The sequence below is a fragment of the Magnolia sinica genome, chromosome 10 (genome assembly GCF_029962835.1).
Source record: "Magnolia sinica isolate HGM2019 chromosome 10, MsV1, whole genome shotgun sequence".
Lineage (NCBI taxonomy): Eukaryota > Viridiplantae > Streptophyta > Magnoliopsida > Magnoliales > Magnoliaceae > Magnolia > Magnolia sinica.
In genome coordinates, this window is record NC_080582.1 from 88,147,059 (window position 1) to 88,163,686 (window position 16,628).

Consider the following 16,628-nt stretch of genomic DNA (forward strand, 5'->3'; position numbering starts at 1 on the left):
GATCTTTTGTCTTTCTTTTTTGTTTGTTTTGTTTTTGTTTTTGATGAATACTGTAAAGATAGCTTTTGGAATTCATTGTTGTATTTAACTATTGTTAGTGATATTTTTGTGAATGAGCTTCTTTTTGGCCCACCGTCTTGAGGTCATGATGACTATCCATGCATCCATATGAAGGTCTGGCCCACATCACAACCAGCACATGGTGGTTATTATATATTTTCATGGAGGCAGTTTATACCATTTTCAGAGGCTTCTTGCATCCTGGAGAGCAATATGCAACCCAGAGCAAGAAATCTCATTCACCTGACTCGTATTTGAGAATGAGACATTCAACCAAGAAGAGCCTGTCAGAGAAGCCCATTTGATAGCATTTGTAGAATCAACTTCAGCTATTGAGTGCTTTTGAGAATGTGCTACTTCAGAATCAATCCCAAGCACGAGACTCTGCCTCTGTAGATCCGACCATGTACACATGTAGAGAGGGGTGAATCTCCCTTATACCTTTTGTACTTGAGCCAATGAGAGAGATATGACCCTTGTATCGATTCTCGTTTTAGTGAATAAAAAAAAAGCTCTTGTTGTGCCCCATCAACATAGGCAAATTGTCAAACCACTTAAAATCTCCATGCATGTTATCTCTTGTTATTATTTTGCTGTTTTCTTTTGTGATTTTGCTTTTCTAGTATCAATTGTGTGCAATTGTTTTTCTACAAAACCAAGGATTGAGAATGATAATAATGTTGTTGTCCTTAATGATCCAGATGTTGAGATGATGGGATTCATTGTCAACAGCCCACGCGACCCAAAAAATAAAAAGAGAGAGAGAGAGAGAGAGAGAGAGAGAGAGAGAGAGAGATTGGAAGTTCCTTGCGATGGAACATTTTGACCTTTCATGGGTGAACCATTGCTGTGCTTGCTTTCTTAACCATTTCTATATTGGCCACCAATTCAAAGTTTTAGAATTCTTAATGTTCACAAACACAGTGGGGCTTATAAAATAAACGGTTTGAAAAATGGACCCCACTTGTACAAACTGTAGGCATGTTTGACCTTTATGCTTGGCAGAGCAAAGTGCTTTTTGCTTGACCTGGCAACCTGACAAGTGAAAGTGCACTCTTGGGGGGATTCAAACCATTCAGCTAGTGAAACCCCATCATGGGTGGGCCATGCCACAAGAAATCATGCTATTTAAATAATTAGAGCATCCAAACAGAGGATTCCTGCATAATGTGGACTGTTGCCTGCATTGTCGCTGGCGGCCTACCATTTAAAAGCCTCTATTTTACCATGTGGGTTGCCAGATCAGGACAGTTAATCCATGGACCCAACCATGGTGGGTTGGGACAACAGGATGGTCATTCCAGATAATTGATATCCAGCTGGGGAGGTGGTGCATTTGTGATCTAACAGGCAGGGCGATTCTGTCAATAGATGGCGCGAATATTGAAAAATAATAATAATAATAATAATAATGAAAAGGTTATCTTGCATCTCTAATAATCAATAGATTAAAAATACCATTTGATGGTTGAGAGAATTTATATGAATAAATGTATCAGTCCATTGGAACAACCCTCACTCAAGTTCCATAATCAGCATATTCTAATAAAATTTTAAAACAAAAAAGAAGAGCTCAAAATTCATAGGACTAATGAACAAAGTGAGAAACAAGGCTACCACCAAGGCAACGGCGGCCGATGTTCCAGGACACCTGAATCTACAGCTACCACTGGTAATGGCTGGCTCAATCATGATACCAAACCTGCAATTTCCGGTTGAGGGGTCGGTCCTTGTTACCATTGAAATGTTTGGGAACTTGCATGCGGTGTCAATCTGATTAAACTTCTGATAGTAACTATTAAATGCATATGAGATGTTACCGCGTGTGTCCAAGTCCACGCATGATGTCCCGTACCCAAGACTGGTGCAATCAGCATTCTCACAAGCATACTGCACGCTTGGTGCCACTTGTGGGTCGTCCATGCTCGCTGATGGTGAAAGCACACACCACCTTGAGCTCAAGTAGTGTACATTCTTCGCTGAAACTAAGGCCCCCGAGTTTGTTGTTCCTAGATTTAACGGATACTTTGACATCCCGTCGTAGAAAAATAACCCCCAATGCCGTTCAAAGTTCCCCGGTGCAATGCTCTTCTCATCTTCATCAATCAAGCTAAATAGGTAGGCATCAACGGGCCCTGGTCTCATTGGGGTCCCCTTCCCAGTTGCGATGTGGGTCATGAAACCTTGGTTGAATCGCTGCGCGTAGTTCAAGTTTGCATTCTTGTCTCCATCTGTGGGCCACCCGATTTCCCCGATGATGATGGGTAAGTTCCCATAGCCATTCTTTTGTAGTGCCCATACGAGGGTGTCATGGTTTGCATCAAACACATTGTTGTAGATGGTCCCACCATCATTCACGGGCGATGATGCGCCATCAAAGAAGGCATAGCTGGTGGGGAAGTCCGAGTCAAGGTAGAGGCTTATGAAGGGGTAGATGTTGACAGTAAAGGGGGCTGCATTGTCGCTGAGGAACTTGATGATGGTGAGCATGAGGTCATGTATGTCAGAACGGAAGTCACCGCCGGATGGGAGGCCATTCGGTGACTCATAGACATCGGCATTGAGGGGGATGGTGACCTTCACCTGGCTACTAAGACCAGCTTTTATGAGGGCTCCTTGTACATTTTGAAGAGCTGGGAAGGTTGTCTTAAGGAAGCTTCCATTGTAGGTTGCTAAGAAGGGCTCATTTCCAACAGCTACATACCTTTGAAAATACAAGGTTGATAGTGTGAGAAGAAGACATTCACCTACTCAAGGAAAATAAAAAACATCATGAAATTTTCAAATCTACAGGTTTCTCTCTCTTTCATTCTTCTTCTTCATTTTTTTTCTTTCCTTTGTTTATGTTTCCTCTTGTTTTTCAACCTTCGCACAAATGGTCGAAGAAGTCTAATGTTCAAATTCCGCAAAACAACTGCTTTGTTTATGTTTCCTCTTGTTTTTCAACCCTCTTGTTGATGATCCTTTTGTCTTCTTTATCTTTAACGGTGATGGTAAAAGAATTAGCATGTTCAGCTTGGGAAAAGGACTGGTTTATACCTGTTATTTCCACAAGAACTGAACTAAGTGCTAATACATTATTTCTTGGGTAATTGGCTGTACTGTTCATTGCGCCAATACTGAATACATTCAAGGGATAAATTAGTAACTTCTTTTTGTAATTTTTCTCTACAAAAGTTGCTAGACAATGAAGAACCAAGCATCAATAGCAAAGGGCAGGTTATTTATAACTAAATCGACAGATAGCTCATGAAAGAATACGAAGATGTTATAACAAGGGGGATTATAGAAACTCATTCCTGCAGTATCAGTTATCCAAGAAGACTAAGCTATTTTATGACCAGAACCTAGAAGCCCTAGAACTCCTCAAATCCAAAAGCAGGGCCAGTATCTCAAGCTGACGACTCCTTTTGACTTACATAACAATGAAAGAAGCCTTCTAGCACTTCTCTTTTTTCTAAATTGAGTCAGTAAGAATCCTAGTGAGCCTCTTCATGGCCTGTCCAAGCCCAGGTAAAGGAGGAAGTTGATGCCCGATAGGCAGCTGATCTCAAACTTTTGCATGTCTAAATTTTAAAAGCTGACCTCTAAATGCTGGGAGAAAGGCTAAATATGATGATGTATAAGAAAATTTGACCCGAGTCTACACCTTACAGTTTCCTTAGCATGTTAGGCATTTTCTCTATTTTCCCTTATTATTATTATTAGGCAATTTATTATTTCAGTTACTATATGTTATATATTATAATATGTCAATATGGACGATGGTGATGATGATGATGATACCAATATGGATATGCCGGGTGTATTGATGACTTTCAGCATGCCTGACACTTGATATATTTTTGTTCAATACAAACACATTGAGACTCCATTTTCAACTGTAGCTAGGAGTATGACGACAAAGACGTTCCTCGGCACTGAATCTAGGTTGATGAAGCCAAAACTCAGAAGGGAGCGCCTATGTACAAAGGAAAGCAGGTCTCTTGTAGTTTCTAGTTACCAAAAGTGCTGGAAGGGTGAGCAAATTTAGCAGCAAATGTCATATTGTTTGGAATCACGACGGAAGCTATCACATAAGTTTGACACCGGCTGCCAACGTAACACAACCATCCTCCTTTATCCAAGCTTGGCACCAGCAATGAGAGCACGAAACTCCCACAGGTGCAATGTAAGAGACTATTGCATAGATTGATTAGAATCAAGCAATATCTAATAGTCTTAGCCAAAATGCTTTCTAATAAACTATTATATTGGTTGATTACAATCAAATTTAGCAGGAAAAAAATCATTAAACCAAAACGATCACAGGATCTTAGCAACCCAAAATGAAGATTCATGCTAAGATAGTCTAAGCACCTTCATCCAAGGCCCTGTATAAAATCTCGCACCAAAATAAGGTCTGTGAGGGAAAGCATCAATCCTAATTTGCTATAGCCAAAAAAAAAAAGAAGAAGAAGAAGAAGAAAAGAAGACCAGCTGATCCTTTGATAGTATCTATTTCTAGGTGCCTGCGCGCATGCGCACACACACATGCTAGTCGAGGAGAATAGGATTCTTCTTTCCACATAGAATATAGGAACTTAATTTGGTATATAAAATTATGGAATTAAGTGGATATGACGAAACAAAAGAGAGTCAACATAGCTTGCATATAGGGCACCAAATGAAAAGGGCAAGGGAAATTGATTATATAAATTTTGGTATATAGGAAAGGACAACAACAGAAATGTGATTGGATAGTGGTAGACAGATTTAAAGGATAAAGTTGTAGATGTTAAAAGAGTAGACGATAGGCTTTTACTAATAAGGTATGTGCGGAGAAAGGAAATAATCAAAGTCATTAGAGCATAGCATCAAAAGGCTGTCCTGGGAGAATAGGGATGGAATAATACAAGAATTCCAAATGGAGAGGATATTTATAGGAATGGACTTAAATGGTTACATAGGAAAAGATAGCAGAGGATATAAAAGGCTAAATGGAGGATATGGTTTTTGAAATAGAATTAAGATGGGGGAGGTTGTCCTCAATTTTTCTACGGCATCCAATCTTCTTCTCTTTTTTTTTGAACACTGATGAGATTTCATAATAAAAAGGTCGAAGCCAATATATTCTATACAAAAATACAACTGCAACAATAGAAACGCCCCCTACAGGACATGAAGAGGAGATCGTGAAATCTACACTTCCGCCCACTCCTTCATATTAAGAATTGCCCGACTAGAGACTTGCAATGCTCCTCTCATTTTATTTCCAAAGCATCACTCATTTCCTTCCCACCATAAAGCCCATAGACTCACTAAAAATTTAATCGCCACATCCTTTTCTCCTCTTTCCCTATCCCCCCGCTGTGCCAAGCAATGAGAAATTCCTCTATCGTATTCAGAAACACTCCTAGCACCCTGAAAATTTGGAGAAAATGATTCCAAACCTCCCTAGAAAATACACAGTGAATGAACAACTCATCCATAGATTCCGCATCTTTGAAGCACATCAAGCAAATGTTTGGGAGAATTTTGATAGTAAAGAGATGGAAAGTTAATAACCTTCAAAATTTGATCGTATACAAGCCAGATAGATTTCTTTCTACTTGGGAAGACGCACCAATCGATACGCAAAGATGACAAGGTTATGATAAGAGAGAGTTTAATCGCACGATATAGGCTAATGGTTGTGGATATTTACATCAAGGGATAAAAGAGAGTGAGTCAAACTAATAGGCATCAAAGAACAAAATGGTGGAATTTAATGGATAAAAGTAATGTTATTTAGGAATAAATTGATGAAAGAAGGATAGTGTAATGTTGACGAAGAAGTTAATGCTATATGGAATGAGATGAGAATGGCTTGTTTTGGTTCACTAAGTTGTTCAACAAAATTGTAAGAATGAAGAAAATGCCAGGCAATTGGATGCAAGCACGTTGGTACCTATTTACAAGAATAAAGGAGACATAAATAGTTGCATGGACTATCTCGGGATTAAACTTACAGGTGCTATGAAACTTTGGGAGAAAGTGATTGAGCAAGGCTAAGGCATGGAAAAAGGTATCAGAAAATCAATTCTGTTTTATGCTGAGGAGGCAATCATGAAGTTTATTTTCTTAATTAGACTATTGGTGGAGAAGTTCAGTGAGAGGAGAAAGGATTTCCACATGGTCTTTGTTGACTTCGAGAAAGCATATGATAGGGTCCATAGAGAAATAATCTAGTGGATGTTGCAAAAGAAAGGATTCTCAAGATGAAGGACATGTATGATGGAGCGGTAACAATGTGAGAACTGGAGAGACAAGTGAGCATCCAATTACAGTAGGCCTACACTAGGGGTCGGTGTTGATTCCATATCTTTTTCAATTGGTTATGGACGAGTTAACTATGCATTTACAGGAAGATGTTGTGGTTTTGATTGATGAGACAAGGGAGTACATGCAAAGCTAGAATGATGATGGGATGCTTTTTCTTTTAAAGATACTATGAAGGTATGCTTTATAATCTAAAAGTTTTAAAATGAGTAAAACAAAGACTGTACGGATTGCAGTTTTGGTAAAATGTACCCCAAATGACCATTTCAGTATCTTGGGTGAATAATTCATGAGAACAATGAGGTTGAGAATTAATTTTACTCTTGGAACTAGAACTAGGTGGAAGTAGAGATGTGCCTCTAGAGTTTTATGTGATTGCCACATAACAATCAAACTGAAGGGAAGATTTTATGAGAAAACTATAAGACCAACTATGCTTTATGGGACAGAATGTTGGGCAATCAAGGAACAATACGTTCCTAGTACTAGTGTAGCTCAAATAAGGATGTTGTGATAGATGTGGCAAAAGTTGGGAAGGATAGAATCATAAATTAATCCATTCAAGGGAACTTAGGAGTAGCTCCAAAAGGTAATAAAATGAGGGAAAGTGAACTCAAATGGTGTGGCCATGCATATTGGAGACCGAGAATTGCACTGCACCGGTTAGGAGTGAATTGGTTCAAGTTAAAGACTATAATAGGGAAATGGGAAGGCCAAAAAAGATGTGGGTGTAGGTAGTAAGAAAAGATTTGATGACCTGTGCTTTAATTGAGAATATGGTCTTCGATAGAAATGGCATTATGGGATTTGTGTAGCTGACCCCAATTAATAAGGGCTTAGATGATGATGAATGACTATCTAGGATAAAAGACCAACTCACATCATAAGAATGGATGATAAGGTAGCTAGAGTTGAAGTTAGGGGAATTACATATGCAGCTTTAACAGCCTTCTATCATGGCTACCTCATTCAGAAATTGGATCCTGGGGTCGTATGGCTGAACTCAAAATTTTATTCGTTCAAATCAACAGATGAAGCGGATTAAGTCAATTCATGTTCGGCTCTGATTTTGTCATCAAAACAAATTCAGTTCTGTAAAAAATTTAGTTCTACTCTAATCTATCATTTGCTTGAGATATATCGTACTCTATACGGTAAAAAATATCATTCTACATACATCTGTGTCTTTGCAGCAAGTTGACTAGGCGGTTAAGTGATAATTGTATACAATTTTATAATGCATCACAAGTTATAGGAACGAAACAAGCCCGCAAATTGACAGAACTAATGTCATGAATTGCAAGAAACTATAATGACCACACTATACCTACCCTATAAATTGGGTTCACTGAGCACCTTGTGAATTACAAACTGCAAAGCCAATCAGTATCAAAGTATGAATCGGGCAACATTACCTGTTTGTAACATAACAACTATTGTGCTCTAATTTATCATCTAATAAATATGAAAGATGAAAGGTATCACTAGTAAAGGGGTGAAAGATAGACTAGTGAAAGATGAACAAAAAAACTATGTTAATTTTGCATTATCATGGTAGTGTTACTTTGTTCTGCATGAAATATTTAGGATTTATGGCCTTCAGTTTTTATTAGATGTTGAATTTGAATGGCAAAAGAAAAGATAGGTTGATTACTCTAGTACAAGAAATTGACATGACAAATTGAGTTTTTTGTAATCCTCAGGCACTAAGAATAGGAATCCAATTGATGCACCTTCCTTTCACCCAATTCAAGAGGAAAGCCCAGTCCACGAATCAGGCTCAAGCCTGGAAATTCAGCCCATTATTTCCAGCCCAACTGCATTTAAGTATCTTTATAATGTATGGCTTTGGGACCATGTGGTATGCACAAGACATGAAAGAAATTTTGAGATCCATGTATGCCTTGGGAAGATCTTTTTTATGATTTTTAAAGTTGCATTTTGTTTTTAGAAATTTATAGTATGTATTGAGACTCATGGTTGTTCTTAAATGTAGTTGAGAGGGGTTAGTGTAACTGGTCTATATGAGGAACTATTTTGTGATAAGAAGAAAATCCATTTTTTGAGTTATTAAAAAAAATATTATTTTTTGCAAATTTCCAGCAGAAGAAAAGAGTTGAGTGAATCCTCTTTGGTTGTGAGTGTGTATAGAGAATGCTAGTGTATTATATTTATAGTGTGTCCTTTTAGTGTAAGTGCATGTGCACACTTCCCTATTCCCCTGCAGTGTACTATATGCTTTTTCATAATAAAATATTATGTGTTAGGGCATGCAAGCCTAACAAATATCATCTCTCCCAAACTCTCCTCCTCTTTCTCTCTCAATATTCTCATCTCTTCTTCACATTATCCTCATCAAATCTTTTTCTACTTGGTATCAGAGCAAGTTCAAGGCATTCCGCATCCAACACGTAAGGCTGACGTCAGCGTTGTACGGACGCATGGGCTCTGTTTGAGCTAAAAGTTTAGGGGTTTGATAGATCTTGATTTTAGAAGATTTGTCATGATTTTTTCAGAATTTATTGGACCTCATTTCATGGTATTTTGGGCGAAATAGAGAAATTCGAAAATCGGTTCCAGATTCCGTTTTTCTTCGATCTACCTCAAATCGGTAAGCTTTTCTTCGGTTTCTTTGCTCAAGATGGACCGAAATCTTCCTCCCAAGCTATCCATGGTGGATTTTTTTACTTAAGATCAATGTTTGAGAGGTTTTTAACCTCAAATGGGCGTGCGGCTGGGCCGTTTTTCACTCGGTCAGGCCCTATTTCATTGCGTTTCATGGTATTTTGGATGATTGACATTTGTTTGAGGTTTATCTCTTGTTATGTTGAAGGATTGAGTGAGATAGAGTTGTTTGAATCAATCTTTCTTGGCATATGGGTTCTCTTGGCATAGGTTTATTTCTCTTGGACTCTATTATAGCTAACAAAGGGCCCTCATCTCTTGGCATAGGGTCCCTTGAATCTAACCCCTTGCAGATTACCTCCATTAAGTTGAATGGTGACAACTATCTTCAATGGGCACAATCTGTAAAAGTATTTTTAGGAGCCCGTGACAAGTTGTCGTATATTTTGGGTGATTCCCCAAGCTCTACAGATGTTACCTACAAGTCTTGGACAAAGGAGAATTATCAAGTTATTGCATGGTTGTTAAATAGCATAGATTCCTCGATTAGCCACTGAGTGATGTTTTTATCCTCGGCTAAAGGCATTTGGGATATGCTTCATGATATGTTCTCGGAATCTCAGAATTTTTCACGGGTATTCCAGCTTATTCAAGAAATTGGTCGGTTTTAACAAAACTCCAGATCCTTAAAAGACTACTATTCGATGCTTCGGGGTATGTGGGATGAGTTGGATATGTATCAGCCTCTTCCTTCCAAATGTAAAGAGGATCATGAACATGCTCATAAGCAACGGGATGATACTCGTATCATGTAATTCCTCGGTGGGGTGAGTTCTGCTTATCTTCATGTTTGAGATCAAATTGTTATTGACGACAGTCTATGCCATGTGTCAGCGTGCTATGATCTCTACTCTTCCTTCTCATTCATTTGTGTCACCCGAGCGTTCGGCACATCTTGTTGGCGATCAGTACTCCCTTGGTCTTAGGGTACCATCCTTGAGCTCAGGGCGCATTTTTGGTTTTGGTGGTCGTGGTAGAGGCCGCGAGGGAGATCGCAATCACGGCGGCCGTAGTCTTCGTGGTCGTGGTGGACGTGGACGAGGACGTGATGGTTCCCGCATTTGTTCACATTGCGGTGGAACTAATCATACTATTGATTATTGCTGGCAGCTACATGGTCGTCCTACGTATGCCGCTGCTTCTATTGCTTCCACTGTTGCTTCTGAGACACAGTCTTCCACCTCGACAGCTGAGCAGTCTACTTCAAGGGAGTCTCTTATTATTTCTCGGGCGGCATATGATGCCCTTATGCGGCTTCACATTCGGGATATTCCTGAGCCTTCTCACGGAGCTTCGGCCTAGTCAGGTACCGCCCTTCTTGCGTCATCCTCTCCTACCTCCTGGGTTATTGACTCTGGAGCTTCCTCCCATATGACTGGTAAGTTGCAATTTTTTTCTTCTTATTCTTCTTCTTCTTCTCCCACTCAGTATGTCACAGTCGCAGATGGAACCCAATCTCCCATCTCTGGGATTGGTTCCATCCCTCTCTCTTCTTCCTTGTCTTTGTCCTCCGTATTGCATGTGCCTCGTTTTCCATTAAACTTATTGTCTGTTAGCTCTCTTACTAAATCACTCAATTGTTCCATCACCTTCTTTCCTTCTTATTGTTTGTTTCAGGACCTACAGACGAAGAGAGTGATTGGTGGGGGGCATGAGCGAGGAGGCGTTTATCTTCTCGATGATACACCTGTTGCCGCTTCTAGTACCCTTTCTCTAGATCAAGAGTCCATGACTCGGTGGCATTGCCGCTTAGGCCACCCATCCATTGCTAGATTGAGACTTTTATTTCCCTCCTTACCTGTCACTAAACCATTATGCTGTGATATTTGTGAATTGTCTAAACATTATCGTGCTACGTTTCCTCCTAGCTCTTTTGGAAGGAAATCTCAACCTTTTCTTCTGGTTCACTATGATGTTTGGGGACCAGCTCCGGTTACCTCGACTTTTGGATTTAGATATTTTGTTACCTTTATTGATGATTATTCCCGCATGACTTGGATTTATCTTTTGAAATCTAAAAGTGAAGTATTTGATGCATTTAAAGTGTTTTATCATGAAGTGTGCACTCAATTTCATTGTTCCATCAAATCCCTCCATTCTGATAATGGGGGAGAATACATGTCTACTGCCTTTCTGTCCTTCCTGCAGGAACGTGGTATTTTATCTAGGACGTCATGTGCTCGCACTCCTCAACAAAATGGTATTGCAGAACGAAAGAATCGTCATCTTCTTGACGTTGCTCGCACCCTTCTACTTGGTATGCATCTACCCAAACATTTTTGGGGTGATGCTCTTTTAACTGCTACTTTTCTTATTAATCGTATACCCTCACGTATTCTGTCTTATAAATCTTCATTTACTATTTTGTATCCTCATGATAACCCATTTCCTCTACCACCTAAAGTTTTTGGTTGTACATGCTTTGTTCAAATTTTGGATGGGAGTAATGATAAACTTAGTCCCAGGCCGATTAAATGTGTCTTTATAGGGTATACTCGGAGTCAGAAAGGTTATAAATGCTTTGACCCATTGACTCGCAAGAAATATGTCTCTGCCGATGTCACCTTCTTTGAGGATCTTTCTTTTTTCTCCTCTCCAGGCAGATCCCTCTGTGATCCTCTTGCGCGTCAGGGGGAGTATAACTATTATCCTCTTTCCACTACTGATCATGGGAAAACTCCTCTCCCCTCTATTCAGCATCCTGTTGGTGATATGGTTGAGCCTAAGCCTCTGCGGGTGTATCAGCGTCGAGATAAATCTTCACAAGCTCAGTCATCTACCCTTCCGCTTACTTTGGATGTTGGTTCAGGTGATTCTCCTAACTCGAGTTTAGATCTTCCCATTGCCTTGCGCAAAGGGTCACGATCTTGTACTCAACACCCCATTAGTAATTTCGTTTCATATGATCATCTTTCACCGTCTTTTCAGTCGTTTGCAGCTTCCCTTTCATCACAGACTATTCCTAGATCTCTCTCACATGCTCTTCAGAGTCCTGATTGGACAAAGGCGATGATGGAAGAAATGTCTGCTCTTGAGAAGAATCATACTTGGGATCTTGTGCCATATCCTGTAGGCCATAAGCCTGTTGGCTGTCGATGGGTTTATACAATCAAGTTTCTTCCAGATGGCTCAATTGATCGCTATAAAGCCCGTCTTGTTGCTAAAGGTTACACCCAGACTCATGGTGTGGATTACTTCGAGACATTTTCTCCAGTGGCTAAGCTTAATTCAATTCGTGTTGTGCTCTCCTTGGCCGTTAATTTATCATGGCCCTTGTTTCAGCTTGATGTTAAGAATGCATTTCTCCATGGGGATCTTACAGAGGAAGTTTACATGCATCAACCTCCTGGCTTTGTTGCTTCTCACAACCCTGCACTTGTATGTCGGTTGAAGAAGGCTCTTTATGGACTCAAACAATCTCCACGTGCATGGTTCGAAAAATTTAGTCAGGCTCTCTTGGAGTTTGGCTTTGTTCGTAGTCATGCTGATCATTCTCTTTTTATATGTCGTCGATCGGCATCATGGTTCTCATTGTCTATGTGGATGATATTGTTTTGTCCGGGAGTGATTCTGCTGGAATGAGTGAGGTCAAAGATTTTTTGAAGACCAAGTTTGAAATCAAGGATCTTGGTCCTCTTCGTTACTTCTTCGGAATTGAAGTTGCTCGCTCATCATCCAAATTGGTCTTGTCACAACGAAAATATGCGCTCGATCTTCTCATGGAGACCGGCATGTTAGGGTGCAAGCCTGCTACCACTCCCATGGATACTTCACGGAAGCGTCGACCAGATTGGTGCTCTCCTTACCGATCCCGAGATGTATCGACGACTTGTAGGCCGGCTTATTTACCCGACTATTACTCGCCCGATCTCTCATTTGCGGTGGGGTTGTTAGCCAATTCATGCAAGCTCCTCGTACTTCTCATCTCACGGCTATCTACCGCATACTTTTTAAAATCAGCCCCGGGTCTTGGCCTCTACTTTCAATTGCATGGTCATCTTCATCTTCTACGGTTATTCCGATTCTGATTGTGCAGGTAGTACTTTTGGTCATCTACATCCGGCTTCTGTACCTTTCTAGGTGGCAATCTTATAACCTGGAAGAGCAAAAGGCGGCCAGTTGTTGCCCGGTCCGGCTGAAGCTGAATATCGTGTTATGGCTCATGCGACATGTGAACTTGTGTAGTCGCAATCTTCTTGAAGAACTTGGCTATCCTCCTTCGGTTCCATTCTCTTCACTTTGCAATCAAGCGGCTATCCATATTGCTCGTAACTGATTTTCCACGAGCAAACCAAGCATATTGAGGTTGACTGTCACTTTATTCGGGAGAAAGTTGCTTCTAAGGAAATTGTCACTCCTTTTGTTCGATCTGGGGATCAACTTGCTGATGTTCTTACAAAATCCTTGAGTCGAGATGCTCTTCATCGTGTTCGTGACAAGTTGGGCATGATCAACATCTATGCTCCAACTTGAGGGGGAGTATAGAGAATGCTAGTGTATTATATTTATAGTATGTCCTTTTAGTGTAAGTGCATGTGCACACTTCCTTATTCCCCTGCAGTGTACTATATGCTTTTTCATAATAAAATATTATGTGTTAGGGCATGCAAGCCTAACAAATATCATCTCTCCCAAACTCTCCTCCTCCTTCTCTCTCAATATTCTCATCTCTTCTTCACATTATCCTCATCAAATCTTTTTCTACTGTGTGTCCAACCCATACTGGTCAAGTGATTCCCAGTTTACCGGTACCGCTTCGTGATTGTAGAAATTTTCAGTTTGGACAGGTTTGTTGCTTACAACTTTTTTAATATTTCTAGTCAATGAATGATTTTTATAATTTTTCTGGTAATTCATCATCAAATATATTTTCATCCCACAAAATTCTGTTCCATTCTGAATTCCAGAAAAATTATTAAAATTCTTGAAGTACCATCTGCCTGAAACTGACGATTTTCTGGACAGTTCCAAAACGACCTAAAATCAGTCTCATTTGAGTTTGGATTTTATTTTCTCTTTATTTGCTCCTGAAACTAGACTCATCAAGGTTCTTTTGGCTTTCAAATCACCTCAATAAGACTTGAATTGAAGAAGATATACTATTTTGAATTTAGTGTATTTAAGATGTCCATTATAGTCCATAGTTACCATATTGGGCTGCATCACCAATTTTATTGATTAAGGTTGAAAAAGCAACTAATTAAAAAAAGAAAAAAGAAAAACTGGCAATCTCATCATACACATCCATCCCTTTCCTTCAGGACACACTACAAAAAGTTTAATGACCAACTACCAACTAGCAGGAAACCATCACAATCAAAATAGCAGCTGCAGAGAAACCAATTTCCGTTGTCTTGACAAGGAAAATTCCAGGGGTTGGCCTTTGCTTTTAAGAGATCCCAGACCACTTTCATTGCAATGGACCACAGAATCCATGTTACCCAGTGACATCTAACAATAAGATAGATCATGAGCTCAAAAATCATGAAGCCACAGCTTATAGGCTAACCATGTGCAATGGCCATAAAAGAACCGAAATCCATTTCTAAGTGAATCAGATACGATTTTTTTCATTATTATTATTATTATTTTTTTTTGTTTCTTGTGATTTGAATGGAATTGCAGGATTTGAATTAGTTCCCAGGCTTTGTAACAGAGACCCAAGTGACATAACTTTTCATTCAATTCAAGGAAATTAAAAGGGCGATGCAGAAATTTCACCTGATGTTGACGCCATTGTTGGAGACATGTGCAGAGACGTTCTTCGACACCCATTCCTCAGCTGCCTTCATACTGCCCGCAAGAGTGGCCAGCATGTCATTCGGGATCCCCACCATCACCTCAATCCCAGACTTTCCAAGGGCACTCAAAGTGCTTGAATCTGCATCAAACAGCTTCACCTTCTGAAAACCATTATCCCTCAGCAGCCTCACTACTATGTCATGTGAGAGAGGGTGGCTGGTTTGTGTCCCCCAGTTAGCACCAATACTCCTCACTGGGCCCACCAAACAAAACCAGGAAACCACCCCAAAAACCACAGAAAACCACCCCATCATCCCCTCAGATCCACCTCTCAGACTTCAAAACACCTCCAGATTGTGAAGCCCAAATCAGTAGTGAAGTGGGAAAGTAGATCAGCTTTGATTGAAGAGGCGAACCCACCAATGTCTTCAGATTACCCCAACAGAGAGTAAAAGTCCAAAAAAAATCAACCTTGGAATAGATGAGACTCCTTAGATTGAGTGTCCTTCAAGATGGTGCAAGAAAACATGAAAAGCAGATAAAAAACCAAAAAGTCTCAATGTAAAAGCTCTAATTAGATTCTCCTATAAAGTCCAAAACCAGCTTATAGACTAAAAACCCATTAAAAAAAAACTGCAATGGGTTTATTTCAATAGTTTAGATAGTGCAAGCAAATCCATATAATAGGTAAAAGACAAGCAGAGCTTGGCTGGTGCAAAAGACAATAAAAAGAAAGTAAAAAAGATAACTAAAAACAAAAAAACAAAAAACAAAGAAAGAAAGACGATAGATAGTGAAAAAGGATGAAAAACTGAAAATATCAACACCCAAAATCATACAAAACAATCCATAGTCACTTGGATTTGTTCTGCATCTCCAAAATTGCATGAAGAACACACACACACAAGAAAGATGAAAGAAGATGCTACAAAAACTCGGGTTTTATTCAAGCTCTTGAGATGGGCCAAGCAGCAGGTGAGACCAGCAAAACAAAAGCTGGAAATGGATTTAAAATATACTTTTGTATTACAGCAGCAAATACATGCAAAAAAAAGAAAAAGAAAACCTCAAAATTAAAAATTAAAAAAATAAAAAATAAAAAAGGTGAAAGTGAGATTTTGAGGGAATGAAGCTAAGGATCTTCTTTTGGAGCTGAGAGAGATAGCTCAAGAATTTCATAATGCGTAGAAGAATTTAAATTAAAAAAATCAAATACAGATTTTTATTAAAAATGCTAAGATTTATACTCTTTTTTTTTGTTGTCCGGGAGTGCAACTTCTGGAGGAACCCACGGCGTCTTAACGGCAATGGAATTTTGAATGCTGCTTAGTTCTTTGATACTCTGGCAGAGTTCGGTAGAGATGATACACACGCACTGAGAAATTGTGCACGTGACATGAATTTGCTTGAAAACAAAGATTCCAAACTATTTTTTCAATTTCCTATGCATCATAAACCAAAGATAAGATTTATTAATTTATCTAACTCTCAGATCGCATGGATATTTATTGGACAGTTAAATGGGAAAATCGAGTGATCTTATTTCAACAAACAGATGTTGAAGAATCAGTAATGAAAATTATTCATCCAAACTAATTTTAGTAATTTATCCTATTTTTCACAATTTAGACAGTTTAATTTGAGTTTATTTGTGCCACGTATTCCAATATCTGAGTGCATGTCTATCAAGTTTATATGCAGCCAGAGTATCAAAATTTCCTCACCGTTTCACCGTTATACCCGGGATTCCTTACGTGGAAGGGAAGTACGCGTAAAGCTGTGTTACTCTGCTGTGGTCCGCGGTCACTGAAATGAATTAGTACTCCGCTCATTGGTTTATA

The 16,628-nt window shown here is 39.4% G+C and overlaps 1 protein-coding gene across 1 annotated transcript; it reads right to left on the reverse strand.

Moving 5' to 3' along the window:
• Positions 1-1,506: 1,506 nt before the first annotated feature.
• On the reverse strand, positions 1,507-16,015 carry LOC131217680 (glucan endo-1,3-beta-glucosidase 6). The gene is made up of 2 exons (XM_058212644.1): positions 14,767-16,015; positions 1,507-2,764 (listed from the first exon to the last, which is right to left on the reverse strand). Exons 1-2 carry the CDS (start codon positions 15,099-15,101, stop codon positions 1,603-1,605), a joined length of 1,497 nt encoding a protein of 498 aa, XP_058068627.1. The 5' UTR covers positions 15,102-16,015; the 3' UTR covers positions 1,507-1,602.
• Between the last annotated feature and the right edge of the window lie 613 nt (positions 16,016-16,628).